General features: G+C 38.9%; 1 protein-coding gene and 1 long non-coding RNA gene across 2 annotated transcripts; both read right to left on the bottom strand.

The window, feature by feature from the left end:
- Window positions 1-2320: 2320 nt before the first annotated feature.
- On the bottom strand, window positions 2321-4394 carry LOC141336800 (polymeric immunoglobulin receptor-like). Its single transcript, XM_073842527.1, is given in 5 exon segments — window positions 2321-2529; window positions 2973-3240; window positions 3242-3291; window positions 3915-4244; window positions 4337-4394. Coding segments are annotated over 5 exon segments (915 nt in total).
- Window positions 4395-5036: 642 nt separating this feature from the next.
- Window positions 5037-5558, bottom strand: LOC141336417 (uncharacterized). The gene is made up of 2 exons (XR_012355707.1): window positions 5408-5558; window positions 5037-5263 (listed from the first exon to the last, which is right to left on the bottom strand). It is a non-coding gene; the product is annotated as an uncharacterized lncRNA (long non-coding RNA).
- Window positions 5559-13307: the final 7749 nt, after the last annotated feature.

The following is a 13307-nucleotide window of genomic DNA, read 5'->3' as shown; positions in this document are numbered from 1 at the left end:
ACGATGGTGGTCTCTATAAAAGTAGAGCACTCTCTCTCTCTTTCTCTCTCTCTCTCTGTGTGTCTCTCATTTGCTCCTCCTCTGTATGAAATAGTGTCTTCACCATGAGCTCCCCCTGTTGCCATCTTTGTTGAATAAATTCAGTCTTACATTTGTTCATTTAGCAGATACAAATAAATGCAGCCTTGTGCTTAGAATCAACTTTTAGGAGCACATAAACATGACTGAACATGCAATTCATCAAGTCACCAACACAGATCACAGCCAAGAGACATCAGACATCATTCTAAAGCATTGTACAGCATGTAACCTGAATATGTGACCACTGATGGCAAGCCGTTTTGACTTTTATTCCATCTCAGGATATGACTTCTTAATATCAACAATTCAGTTTTGAAACTGTTCATTCTTGATATCAGCAATTAGATTTCCACTAGTGACTATTGCTATTTTTGATATCAACAATTTCATTTTCACTAGTAACAATGTTAATTCTTGATATCAAGAATCTAATTGTTGATATCTGTAATTGTATTTTCACTAGTGAAATGTCTCCATAGACTGCCAAATCAAAATCAATTGTTGATGTCAAGAATTCAGTTATTACTAGTAAAAACCTTTATTTTTTGATATAAGCAACCATGTGGTTAACTAGCAAAAATATATATTGTTGATATCAAGAATTAACATCGTTACTAGTGAAAATTGAATTGTTGATATCAAAAATAGCAATTGTCACTAGTGGAAATCTAATTGCTGATATCAAGAATGAACTTTTTCACTAGTGAAAACTGAATTGTTGATATCAAGAAGTCATCTCCTGAGATGGAATAAAAGTCAAAACGGCTTGCCATAGACCACTTGGTGTCAGTATGATCCATATATTTCCAAATTCAATGGCGCACATTAACACACAATCTGGCTGTCAGTGCTGTTTTTGAGTTATAAATATGGTTACGTGCATTTTAAAGCATTAATACAAGTGAATTAGAGCACGATTTGAAGTGCCAAAGTCAGGTGATCGCAGTAAATGACTCTCTCACATTATAATTATTTCAGTCTTTCAAAAATTTTATTGTTTGCACCCTAGGAGTCAATGATTTCTGTAAAGCCATGATCTAGTGCTTTTGGGTTTTAACTGATCTCAGATCAGCTTCATAAATGTACAGACATTTTAATGGCACATTTGTATAATAAAAAGAAAGATTAGTAGTTAATAGTCTGATTGGTCAGTTTGGCCAAATAAGCCCTTTAAATAAATAAGCCCCACAAATAAATAAAAGAACTTATATAGAAATCTCACATTTAATAGTATTAGATGATTGTGTAATTGCATTTAATAGATTAAATTCCATCAAAACATTTGGTTTTTATTACAGGTGATTTTATTAAAGTTTTGGTTAAGTTTTTGTTGCATTGACCAGCAGGAGTCAGCAGTGTGTGGCGCTTCAAAGCAGTAAATAATTTAGCTAAATATGTTTGGTCTATTATAAAATTATTATATAATTATAAAAGTATTACAAGTCCATCAGATTTAGATATGTAACAGTTTAACACTTAATCAGCCTGCTGTCCACGAATGTCCACAGTCTTTTATGACTGTACTGATGTAGTCTCGAATGTTTTCTGCCCGTCTGAAGTTCTGTCTGAATGATCTGTAGTTTGAAATATGACGGTGGAATAGATGAGGTGAGGATCATAGAGGTCATGTTTACCAAATACAGGAAGGCCCAAATCATAGCTGTCTGTGCAAATGATCTCTTCATAATGACAGACTGTATGAGTGGCCTGAAATGAGAGAAGAAAGACAGTCACCAGAGTAAAAACAGACTGGAGATAAGCAATAATATGGTCAGTTGTGGTAAAGATGATAAGAATCCACAAATAAGTGATAACATAGAGATTAATCTCAACCTCAACACATGATGAAACTCACTTCTTTAGTGGGCAGATTTTCGGTCAAGACACGAACGATGTCTCTCAGCCACACTGCTGTTTTACGACACCAGATTGAGATAAAATGTATTAAACGCCTTTGACAAGATGTACAAGTCCAGTTATGAAAATACTACAGTGGCAAATTAAAATTGCTAAAATATCCTGTGCTATTTAACATGACGTGTGTGTCTGAGAGTAAAAGACAATGTTATACCTTCTTTCTTTTGTCTGCCTCCGAGAAAAATAAACGCTAGGATTCCAGACACCATCAATATTCCCAACACTAACAGAATAATGACTGGTGTAAAACCTTGAAAAACAGACAAAAAAAAATCTAATAAATGACTCGAAACTTGAGAAAGAAATGTCTCTGCACATTCAATCAGACACTTTGAGCATCAGAATCCATCATACCAGGTTGGGGTTTTGGTGACACTGCATCAGTAGACGATGAGAAAAGCAGTAACACTGATGGTGATGATGATGATGAAGATGTGACGTTGGGTCTGCTGGTTGCAGTATTTGCTGTCACTGGTTTGCTGGTGTGATGTGATGGTTTTGTTGGATTAGATAACACCCTCTCTGATGTACCTTAAACACATATCATTAGGTTTAATTCATGATGGCACATTTGCATCATTTATAAATGATGGAATTGAAAATCTGTGTGAATGTCTGTAGTTTATGCAGATATGGTGGGAATAAAAAAAAGCTTAAAAAGTGAAAACAGAAAGAAATGCTTTTGCACTTTTCAACTGAAATAAATATGTGCAGTTTCATTTTAAGTCTTACATTGAGTCACAAGGTCATATGACCATTTCTGTGACTTGTGAACTTTCCCGATGACTAAGCTGCCATTAAACATTCGCTGATTTCCGGGGTGTGGAGGAAATACAGTGGTCTATGTTTAACCAGCAACATTTGTTTAGAACAGTCTTGTAGTTTGTAGAAAAAATCATTATTTTAAAATTATATTCTGTTCAAACCCAACAAAACTTCCTAATAAAACACAAAAATTGCTGATGGCATCTCACCGGTAGAAATGTTCAGATCAGTGACTGAAATCCACTTGATTTTGTGGCCTTGTCCTCTGTGTACAGCTCCACACCAGTATATCCCAGAATCCCTTTCTGTCAGATCAGTGATGGTCACAGTAAAGACTCCTGCAGACGTATTATCGCTCAGAGAGAATCGGCCATTACTGTTTTTCTCTGATGAAGCTTTGATAGCTGATTTCTCACAGAAAGACGGGTCGCTTTCTTTGCAGATGAATTTGACATCGTTCTTCCAATCACTGCCACTAATGGCAGAGAATATTAAGATGCTTTCCAGTCACACCAGACACTCTGGACACTAATTCAGAGCACAAATAACAGACACTTGGGATACTAAGTCAGAGCTTAAATAAGATAATTAAAATATAAATTAGATAATAATGTCAACGTCTTATAAAACACCAGCAATGTCCTCTATCCTTGGGCTGTTTTGCCATATACTTTTTTATACTAGTGTAATTCAAGTCTACTATTTTGACTCTGCTTAGCACTGGCTGCTCTGCTTATGAACAGTGATCATGTAATAAACATGAAACACCACAGTGCTACTTGTCTTTTACTAAAGAATACCTGTCTTTCTGAATTGCTAAATGTCAACAGACATAGTGACTCTTCTACAGGTAACTATAAATGTAACTGGTTTTAATTCTAACATTTCTTTACACAAGTGACAGGAAGTGATGCGGGTCAGTATTTGTGTTGGTGCCTCTGTGGTTTGAACACTCGCTCATTTAGAATCTGCAGAGGATACTGTGGTTTCTGTTATTACGTCTTTACATCTTTCAGAACGTGATGCAGAAAGACCTCTGACATCTTACTTTAGACTGTATTAGTGTTATATAATTTTGGTTCATATATTTTACACCACATCTATGTACACAAATGGGGTATATTTTGTACATACAGTATTTTCTGACTTACCGTGTACAATTTCCAGATGAATCTGTGTCAAGTCATCTAATTTTCTATTAATCTCTATTCCACACCAGTATTTGCCTTGATCCTCTGTTCTCAGATCAGTGATGGTGACGGTGAAGATGTGGGCTGTTTTGTCATCAGTCAGAGAGAATCTCTCATCTTGAGCAGCTGATCCAGATTCAACAACTTTCTCTTTAAACAGTCTTGGACATTTTCCTCTGCAGAGATACTTGTTATGTTCTTCATATTTAGACTCATATGGGCACCGTATCTCAACTTTTCCTCTTTCGTGTGCAGTGAAAGTCAAGATCTCCTTCATCTCACATGCCACGACTATAAAACATAGAGAGAAACAGAGCTCAGTGCACACATGGACCTGAGTGAGAACAGACAGACTGTTAGAAACACACAGAATAAACTCTCACCTGACATGAGGAGCAGCAGGTTAAATATGAGAAGTTTATCTTCACAGATCTGGGTCATTCTGCGTTGTCTGTGTGGAGCTGCTGGTCAAACTTAAAGAAGGGCTCAGTTTCTCTCTATCACTTGCTCCTCCTCTCAATGAAATGCACAGAGTATTTGCAGCAGGAGCTCCCTCTATTGACAAGTACTGCTCACTGCAGATATTGCTGCCCATTATGAGAGGAATTTTAAAATAAAATATTACTTTGATATTATTTACAACCAAAATGCACATTCATTGATTCAGTTCTGGTAAATATGACTTTTGAACAAAATGTTGCTTTTTTGATCTTTGTTTAACTCAGCTTGCAAACTATCTTCTCTGTGCCGTGTCAGGAAAAAAAAAATAAAATAAAAAATCACTGGTTATATTTAACAGTCCTTTGGTATCTCAAAAGCAATGAGGGTTTTTAAATCCAAGATAATATCTTCTGTGAACGACTTGAGGTTCCAAAATGAACCATTACTTCAAATTATTCTTAATTTAATGCTCTTTAAAAGCCATTTAACTTACATTTGGACAATTTGATCTTAAAGTGAACAACAAAACTGTCATTACTTATATTCACATGTACTGTATAAATTTTTAAGCCAACATATTTGGCCTATATGACAGTAGTACACTATTGATTATTTTTCTGACACAAAAAGGAGGGTCCGAAATGACAAACTGGCAAAACTTTATTTATTGGAGTAAATAGCTACATACTGAATCACATACATGTCATATTTTGAGGCTGTTCAGCCAGTGTGTAGAAATCACTGTCAGAGGGGTTTGTGGGTAAATGTGCCAAGTCATAAACCGTGTTTAAACTGATAGGCTTCGGAGCAGACGGGTTTGATGTGTTTTCAGAGTCTAGGATTGTTGCATAATAAGGAGATGAGAGTTCCTGAAAGAGACAGGTTTATTATTTTAATTGAATAACATTTGGGCTTTTCAGTTCTATCATGAGTTACAATCTTTTTTTAAATTTGTAAATGAACACCAATTTGAGAAATATTGTAGTCATGCTAATAAATAAAAACACTTTAACCTCATTGCCATCTCTTGTGTTTCCCTGATCCGATGAGCCTGAACCTGTGGATGGACAAAATGATGAAAGCGTGAAAGTGAACATACAAGAATAAGAAAGCATCATTTCAGCATCACATTTGGTTTAGGAGCGATTGTGTTTGTACCTTGTGTCTTTTTACATCTGCACCTGAGCAGCAAACAACTCAGTCCTCCGGCTAACAACAGAATCAAACACACAACCACTAAAACGATGATGTAGAGATCTGGAGAACACACACAAAACACAGGAAAAAACGAAATTCAAACCACAGAATGAAGCATCACCAGCAAGACCACAGCTGTGTAGATATCAGCATGAGTGTGCAGGAACAGTCCACTATAATATACAAAACAATTAGTCTAGGGACAGGACACTGAAAGGATAATCCAGTAAAACTCAAACTGAAGTACTCTATCAATCACAGTCACATCTACAGTCAACTAAGCTGTGTTTATGTGCAGTTCTGATGGGTGCTTTCAAAAAATGCTTTGTGAAGCTTCGAAATTTTTTGAATTGAACCGTTGATCAGACTGTATCAAAAGTCCCATGATTTCAGCAAGGATTTGTTTTGTCATGACTGATTTGAAAATGATGAAATCTGTGAACTCATGAATATTTTTTTCTTTTTCTCAGATTGGTTAAGAATTTAATTGACTTATTTGCATAATAAAAGGAAGAGTATTCTCAGCATGCACGCAACATCCTAAGACGTTGATCTTTCGTTGAAAATTCAGTTGCGATGTTGGGTGACCAAAACTTATTGTCAATTCAACATCTAATGCCGATGGTAATTTGATGTCAATGCTGAAGTCAGTTGACGTTGATATGTTGTTGCTTTTAGGTTGTGTAACCAAAATGCAACATAAAGTCAACATCAAATTGATGTCAAATACTGATGTCAACCTGATTTTATATTAACATCCAGTGCCTGCTGGGTTTATTGGCCTGTTTAGAAAAGCTTTCCATAAACAAACAAGTCCTGTAAATTGAACAAATAACACATATTATACAGACACTTCATATTTAATGAGATTACTTAATCTGTTAATTGTATTTCATAAATTACACTTTGAGAAAATCATTTCAAACTGTTTTTCAGTGATATTATGCATATTTACCATTATGACCAGCTGAATGCTTTAAAACCGTGAATTATTTTATGGCGTAATTGTTTCGATTAATCCAGATTTTCAAAAAGCTTTGTTTTTCTCATCCTCACTGCCAAGGCAAGCTCTTCAAGTATCACTTTACCAGCAAACCACTTTAACTGTGATGCTCTAAATGGCTGTTAATCCAATTTCATCATCATTACAATCAATGTAAAGAATTCACCAGACTGGACTGAAGCATCTGTTCTTGATTTTTCATTGTTGCCTACAGATGAAAGGTCAAGAATCAACATGGGATTAGTTTACATGTACATTCAATGTGTAAATTCATTGCGAATGGTTTCTTACCTGAAACGTGAAGTCGAATCTCTGTGAAAAGCGAAGCGTAGATAAGTTTGTTGTCTATTCCACAGAAATACACCCCATCATCATGTTCACTCACACCAGCAATAGTCGCAGTGAGGACATGCTCCTGTTCATTTTCACTCAGAGAAAATCTCTCAATGGTTGCCGACCCTCCATATAAACGAATAAGAGACACTAATGATCCATTCTGCACTTTGTACAAATGCTTTAGATAATCTTTATATTTCTCTGGATATTTGCAGTGGATGACAGCAGTTCCTAATGTATAAGCAGTCTGTTCCTCCAAAGTCCCACAACACGACTCTGAAACCAAAGAGAATTTCATTATTCCAATTGGAGTAACAAAAGCTGTTGGTGAAAAAGACAAAAGAGTCAATGAGCACAATTTAGGAAATAATTTCTACCTTGTTCCACATTGAATTTCACCTCCTGAAACCATTCACTGCCGGCTTTACATCTGTATGTCCCGCTGTCGTTTACAGTCAGGTTTCTAATGAGCACACTAATCAGACCCACAGTTTTATTATCAGTCATAGAGAATCTCTCTTCTGGGTTCCATAAATCATTCTTTACTTCTGTCACAGTTTTACATTCACTGCCCAACATTTTGCAGAAGCTTTTTACACTGTCTCTGGTTTGCACATTTTTATGATCATACATACAGTTGATGATAACACCTCCTCCTGTGATGCCAGTCACAGCGTCAGCAGCATCACCCATGTGACCTATCAATCAAATTTCACTTCCTCTTTAATACATGCCTTATGATCAGATACTCTCAGCAAACTTAAAAAATGCACATAAAGACAAAAGATCTACACATAAACACACATGCACTCACTCACACATGATTTGATCTCAGTTGAGTAAATGGTAAAACACAACTGTCATGTGCAGGTTGATACTGCAAAGAAAACAGCATCTTACCTTTAATCAGGCAGATCATGAAGAAGAGGATGGTCTTCATCATCATCACTGTTGATAAAACTCTGGCTCCTGTGAATCCGCACATTCTTCAACAGTCATAAACGCTGTGAGTCTCTCTGTTGTGTCTGCTTTTGTGTCTCTATCTTGCACTGTTAAAAGAGTTTTTTATAAAACAAACAGCTCCACCTCTTCCCTTTCCTCTTTGCTAAACTCTTCTGACTTACTGTGATGAAATGCAGTCCTGCTGTCACTGACTCACAGTGGAGAGTTAAACCAAAAATAGCGACCATGTGCATCTTCCTGTTATCTCCTGTGCAGATCTGAAAGTTTCTACCACACAAATTAGCACACATTTACAGAAAAAACAAAAACAAAAAAAAAACTCAAAGAGCAGAAAAACATGCTTGTATTGACCTGTGGCATGAAATCAGTCTTTGCATCTTTTTGTTCATAAGTCGTGATGATGCTGTTCTCTGATTGTTACCTAATATTTGGAGTCAGTCCTCGCTGCAGCCTGTAGCGCGATGACGTAGCTGGATCAGGTCCAATACGTACTGGACGTTGTTACGCGCATGCGCGCTGGTTTGTTTAGCTGATATTTCAATATAAACAGTCACAGGAGTGAAAACAGCTTTATCTGACAGCTATGATCAGTTTGTATATATTGAATCTAATGTTTAATGTTGTTTTTTCCCCCTAAATATGGTCAAAATAACATTAAAGGTGCCATAGAATGGAAAACTGTATTTACCTTGGCATGGTTGAATAATAACAGTTCAGTCCATGGACATGGTATACTGTGAGTCTAAAACACCATCGTTTCCTACTTCTTATATAAATCAAGTGTTTGCAAAACGACTGAAAAAAGGGCAAATTCTAACATAACACCGACTGTTACACAACAGTCCAGAGGCGTAAGAGTTATGCCTCCAACATTTGCATTGCCCAATCATCGGTAACGTCAGCACATCAGTAAAACAACTGAAGGGACATGGTTAGCTTAACGCTAGCGCTAGCCTGTACATAAGATTTTACTTACCACATACACGGAGAGATGACTGCACTGTTGATGGCCAATGATTTACAGATCCTGAGTATCACTAAAGCATCAAAACATGTGTGGTAAGTCCTTCTTATGTTTTTCTAGTTTGCTGCAGTATAACGTTACACAGATGTTAGAAGTGAGAGAAAAAAATGTTGCGGATTCAAAAAGGCAGATTCAAAAAACCGCATATTAAAAGCGGGCTAGAGTTAAATAAATTAAGCGGCCTTTATTAAATAGATATTTCCTCCATGTGTTTCCTCCAGCTGTTTGAGAGCGAGCAGCTCTGTGAGACAGCCAATCAGAGCAGAGCTCCTCATTATTATGCAGGAACCTTCCAAATAAGGCAATAACAGAGCATTTCTGTCACAGTTCTGTCAGTTTATGTCTTTGGTTTCTCCCATTGTCTCCCCCTGTAGATCTGTGTGATTTGGTTTAGCCCTCGTTTGTCCCGATCCCCATCTACTGTCTGTAATTATCAGTTCCCTTTATATGTCTGTCTTTGGGTTCAGTGTATTGTCGGTCCTTAACGTTACATGTTGTGTGAGAAAGCCTTCTGTGTTCCTGCCCTGTTCCATTTGGAGTATTATATTAAAGAAACTGTCTACTTTGACTTTCCTCTCTTCTCGTCTTGCACACACCCCTGACAGAAGGACCGACTGAAACAGTCGCAGCGTGCTTTCCCTGCTTTATTTTTCAGTTTTTACCTGTGTTTATTTTTTATTTTTTTTCGTCATGGACCCTGCTGTCAGCATCATTCTCCTGGAGCAGGGGGATCGTTCTCTCGAGGACTACACCAGAGACTTCATCCACCTCGTGCCTTGCACGCACTACCCGGACTACTGCCTCTGTACCTTTTTCCGAAAGGGACTGAGTCAAACCATCAAGAGGCAGCTGTCCGGGGAAGGTCCTCGAGGGAGCATCGCTGATTACATCGTATGGGTGCTGGTGTCCAGCAGATCTTCGTTGGACACGGAGGATGAAACCAGCCCCACACCTGATCCAGAACCCAGCCCAACATCACCCCGACAAGCGGAGTTGCAGCCCGAGCCCACCGACGATGGAGAGCCAGAGCCGAGAGCGACAGAGCCAGAGCTGGACCCATCGGACCAGGTGAGAGAGCCGACTGCAACATCCGCGACGGTGGAGTATTACGTGGATCAAGAGAGGGCAACAGAGAGCCCTGCCCACTGCACCACCACTGGGGGTGAGCTTGAGGACCATTCCGGGGACCATTCTCATTGACTTTTCGTCTGAAATATCCATCTGTCCTGACTTCCCTACCAGCCTGGAATTCCCACCCGCCCACCTTCCGTCATCCACAGCCATGCATGTGTGGCCGCCGCTGTCCCCTGACAGCCCCTCAGCTCACCCTCAGCCCAACTCCTGTGCAGTGGGCTCGCCACGGATCCCTCAGCTCCGCCTCCAGCCTCCGAGTCAAGGACTCCGCCTCGGCCCTCCGACCCTGCGGTTCCACCACGGCTCTCTATGCCCTCCTCTACAACGTCGCCCGTCGTTCCACCAGCTTCACAGGGCTCCATCGTTTTTCCGGCTCCGCCCTGGTGTGTCATCACCCCATTGTCTGCTCCGGACTCTGCTCCTCCAGCTGTGCCTCGTCGCTCCGTCCCGTCCCGCTCCTAGGGACTCCTCCTTCTTGCGGGCACACTCTCCATCCTCTGTTGCTCCGGCTCCGCCACGGAACTCCTGAATTCTGCTTCCGCCTTAGGCGCCAGAGCCGGTTTCACCTTGGCCCCCGCCGGATCCTCGGCATCACCCCGGATCTACGGGTCTCCATCTCCACCTCGGGCTCCTCCTCCATCTGCTCCGCCTCTGTCGGTCGGCCCCATGGAGTCGGCGGTGCTTCCTCCACCATGGCTCCTCCCTCCATCAGCTCCACCGTGGGCCGTCATCATGGCTATGGTCTGGGTCCTGCTAACTTTCTCCTGCTTCAGGTCCCTCCTGTCTCTTCCCTGGCTCCTCCCACCATCGCCGCCCCCTTGGACTGTCCTGTTTGCCCCATCGGACTCTGTTTTGGTCCCCCCTAGTTTTCTGTTTTTTCGCCCCTCTTTTCTGTTTTGTTTTTCTTTTTCTAGGGCACGAGGACGCGCCTATTCGGAGGGGGGCGTAATGTCACTACTTTGACTTTCGTCTCGTCTCGTCTTGCACGCACCCCTGACAATTTCATTCAATTTAATCCATTAAATTTAAATTAAAAAGCTCTAAATTTATGCAATTTAAAACTTTAAAATGTTAACATTTTGCATGTGTGTAGAGAGCATCACATCACAAATTAAGAATCACATTTGTGCAAATTATTATTCATCAGTTATTACTTATTCATCACTTCTGGTACACAGGTTAGAATATCATAACAATACAATATTGTCCCTTTAAATCAGTGCATGCGTATTATATTCAGAGATCGCTAATGTGGATGTGTCCATGACGTCAGAAAAAAAAAATTATAAAAAAATTAAAAAAAGGCCAACAGGCCTAGGTATTGGATCTGATCCATCTACTTTTTACTCCAATATTTAGATTCTAAATCATTAGAAGTAAAGTCCTAATATCTTAAATTAGTTATTTGAGAACTGTCATTAAAAAATTCTTTAATTGTATACAGCCATATAGGAACGGTAAAAGTGCATGCTTATACTGTAACTCTATGTGCAGCACAGCACAGATAATGAAACTTCAATCTTAGATTTAAACAAACTTGATTGAGATGACACCACGCAATATAGCAAACCACATTTTAAAAACATACACGAGAATGCTTATTTATTTTAACCTGTTTTCATGTTCATTACTATGGCGTGTCCTCGGAGCGATTATATGCTCCAGCTGCATAAACACAGATGCATAATTGCTTCTGCTGCTTACATGACACGTAGTTTAAACTTGTTTGTTATTGCTTTTTTATTAATTCAGTTAGGCAGACTACACCATATACACCCATCTAGATTATGTTTCTAAAGCGTGCTGCGAACTGCTACCACAAGCATTAAAGAATGAGCGGTGAGCTTGGAAACCGATACAGGAGAAAACCAAAACCAACCTTTGATAGGGCTGGGAAAGAATCAACTTTTTTTTCTGCTGTAAAGTTGGGCAATTTAAGATCGGTAGTCTATGGGTTTAAGTCACGTATAGATTTCAATAGAGAGAATGGGAGGTTGAGGCTTTAACCACCATCTGTGAAATGTGATAATGATGGCATTATGTCATATTGAGTTGGACTGCACCATCTAGAGTTTTATTCCAAAACTTTGTATTTGTGTTTATTGGAAAAAGCAAAACAGAAATCTCACATTTAATGTTAGAGTATATAATAGCATTTAATAATTTCATAATTTCCAACAAAACATTTTTTTTTTTTTTAAGGTCTGCATTTTATGGAAGTTATAATTGCATTTACATTGTTTTGACCAGCAGGCGTCACCAGCATGTGGCGCTTCTAAACAGTGGATCTCTCCAACAATGAACCATATGTCACAGCAGTCACACAGCAGCAGCAGGCTCAGCCGGTTGTGGGCGGAGTCTCCTGCTGCTGCCCAATCAGGTCCCACTTCGCAAACTATCCATTTTAAATAGTATTCGCAAATAGAGTTAGTATGTCCCAAATCGTAGTATGTTTAAAAAAAGTATTCCAAATATTTCGAGATGATCTACTACTTAACTTCAGAATACGAAATACGGATCAATGCGCCCACAACACGTCGCGGTGAACGAGGATTCGATTCAAACTACAAACACGCATAAAAACTGTAAAAAAAATTAAATAAATACTAACATTGAGGATATGCGTGACCAACGGACGGGTGGAGAAAGGGTTGTGTAACCTGATAAAAAATATATATTTAATGTTATCCGCATTATATTTTATCTGCAGCAACATAATTACCTTTTAGAATGGCAGAAACAAAAGATGAGAATCTGCTGGCCAAACAGTCCTTCGTGTTTCACTTGGATTTTAAGGATGATATTGATATGGACATTTTCCTTAAAGGTGCCATAGAATGCATTAAGAGAATATTTTAAGTTGTTCTCTGATATCTACATAGAAGGTACATGGCATAGGAAAGGGCAAAAAAATCTCCAGAAACGGTTTTACAGGTCCATTTACAACCCTAGGATTTGTCCCTAGAATGAAATGGTCTGTTTTTACCTTATTTGGAAGCTTCATGAATATTAATGAGCTCTGCTCTGATTGGCTGTTTCACAGAGCTGTACATCTCTATAGCTTGCACATGGATAAAAATACATATTTAATTAGGAGCTCTAGCCGCTTTTAATATGTGCTATGTTGAATTTGCTGTTTTGAATCGCCGACATTTTAGTTTAATTACTGTGATTGCAATGTTATAATGCAGAGGGAGTGCGTCCTTACCACACAAGTTCAGCTGCTTGACAGTGATTCTCAGGATCTGTAAATCAT

This window comes from Garra rufa, chromosome 6 (assembly GCF_049309525.1).
Source record: "Garra rufa chromosome 6, GarRuf1.0, whole genome shotgun sequence".
In the NCBI taxonomy this organism is placed as follows: Eukaryota; Metazoa; Chordata; class Actinopteri; order Cypriniformes; family Cyprinidae; genus Garra; species Garra rufa.
Note: the sequence above shows the minus strand (reverse complement) of the source record. Positions and strands in the feature narration are given on the sequence as shown.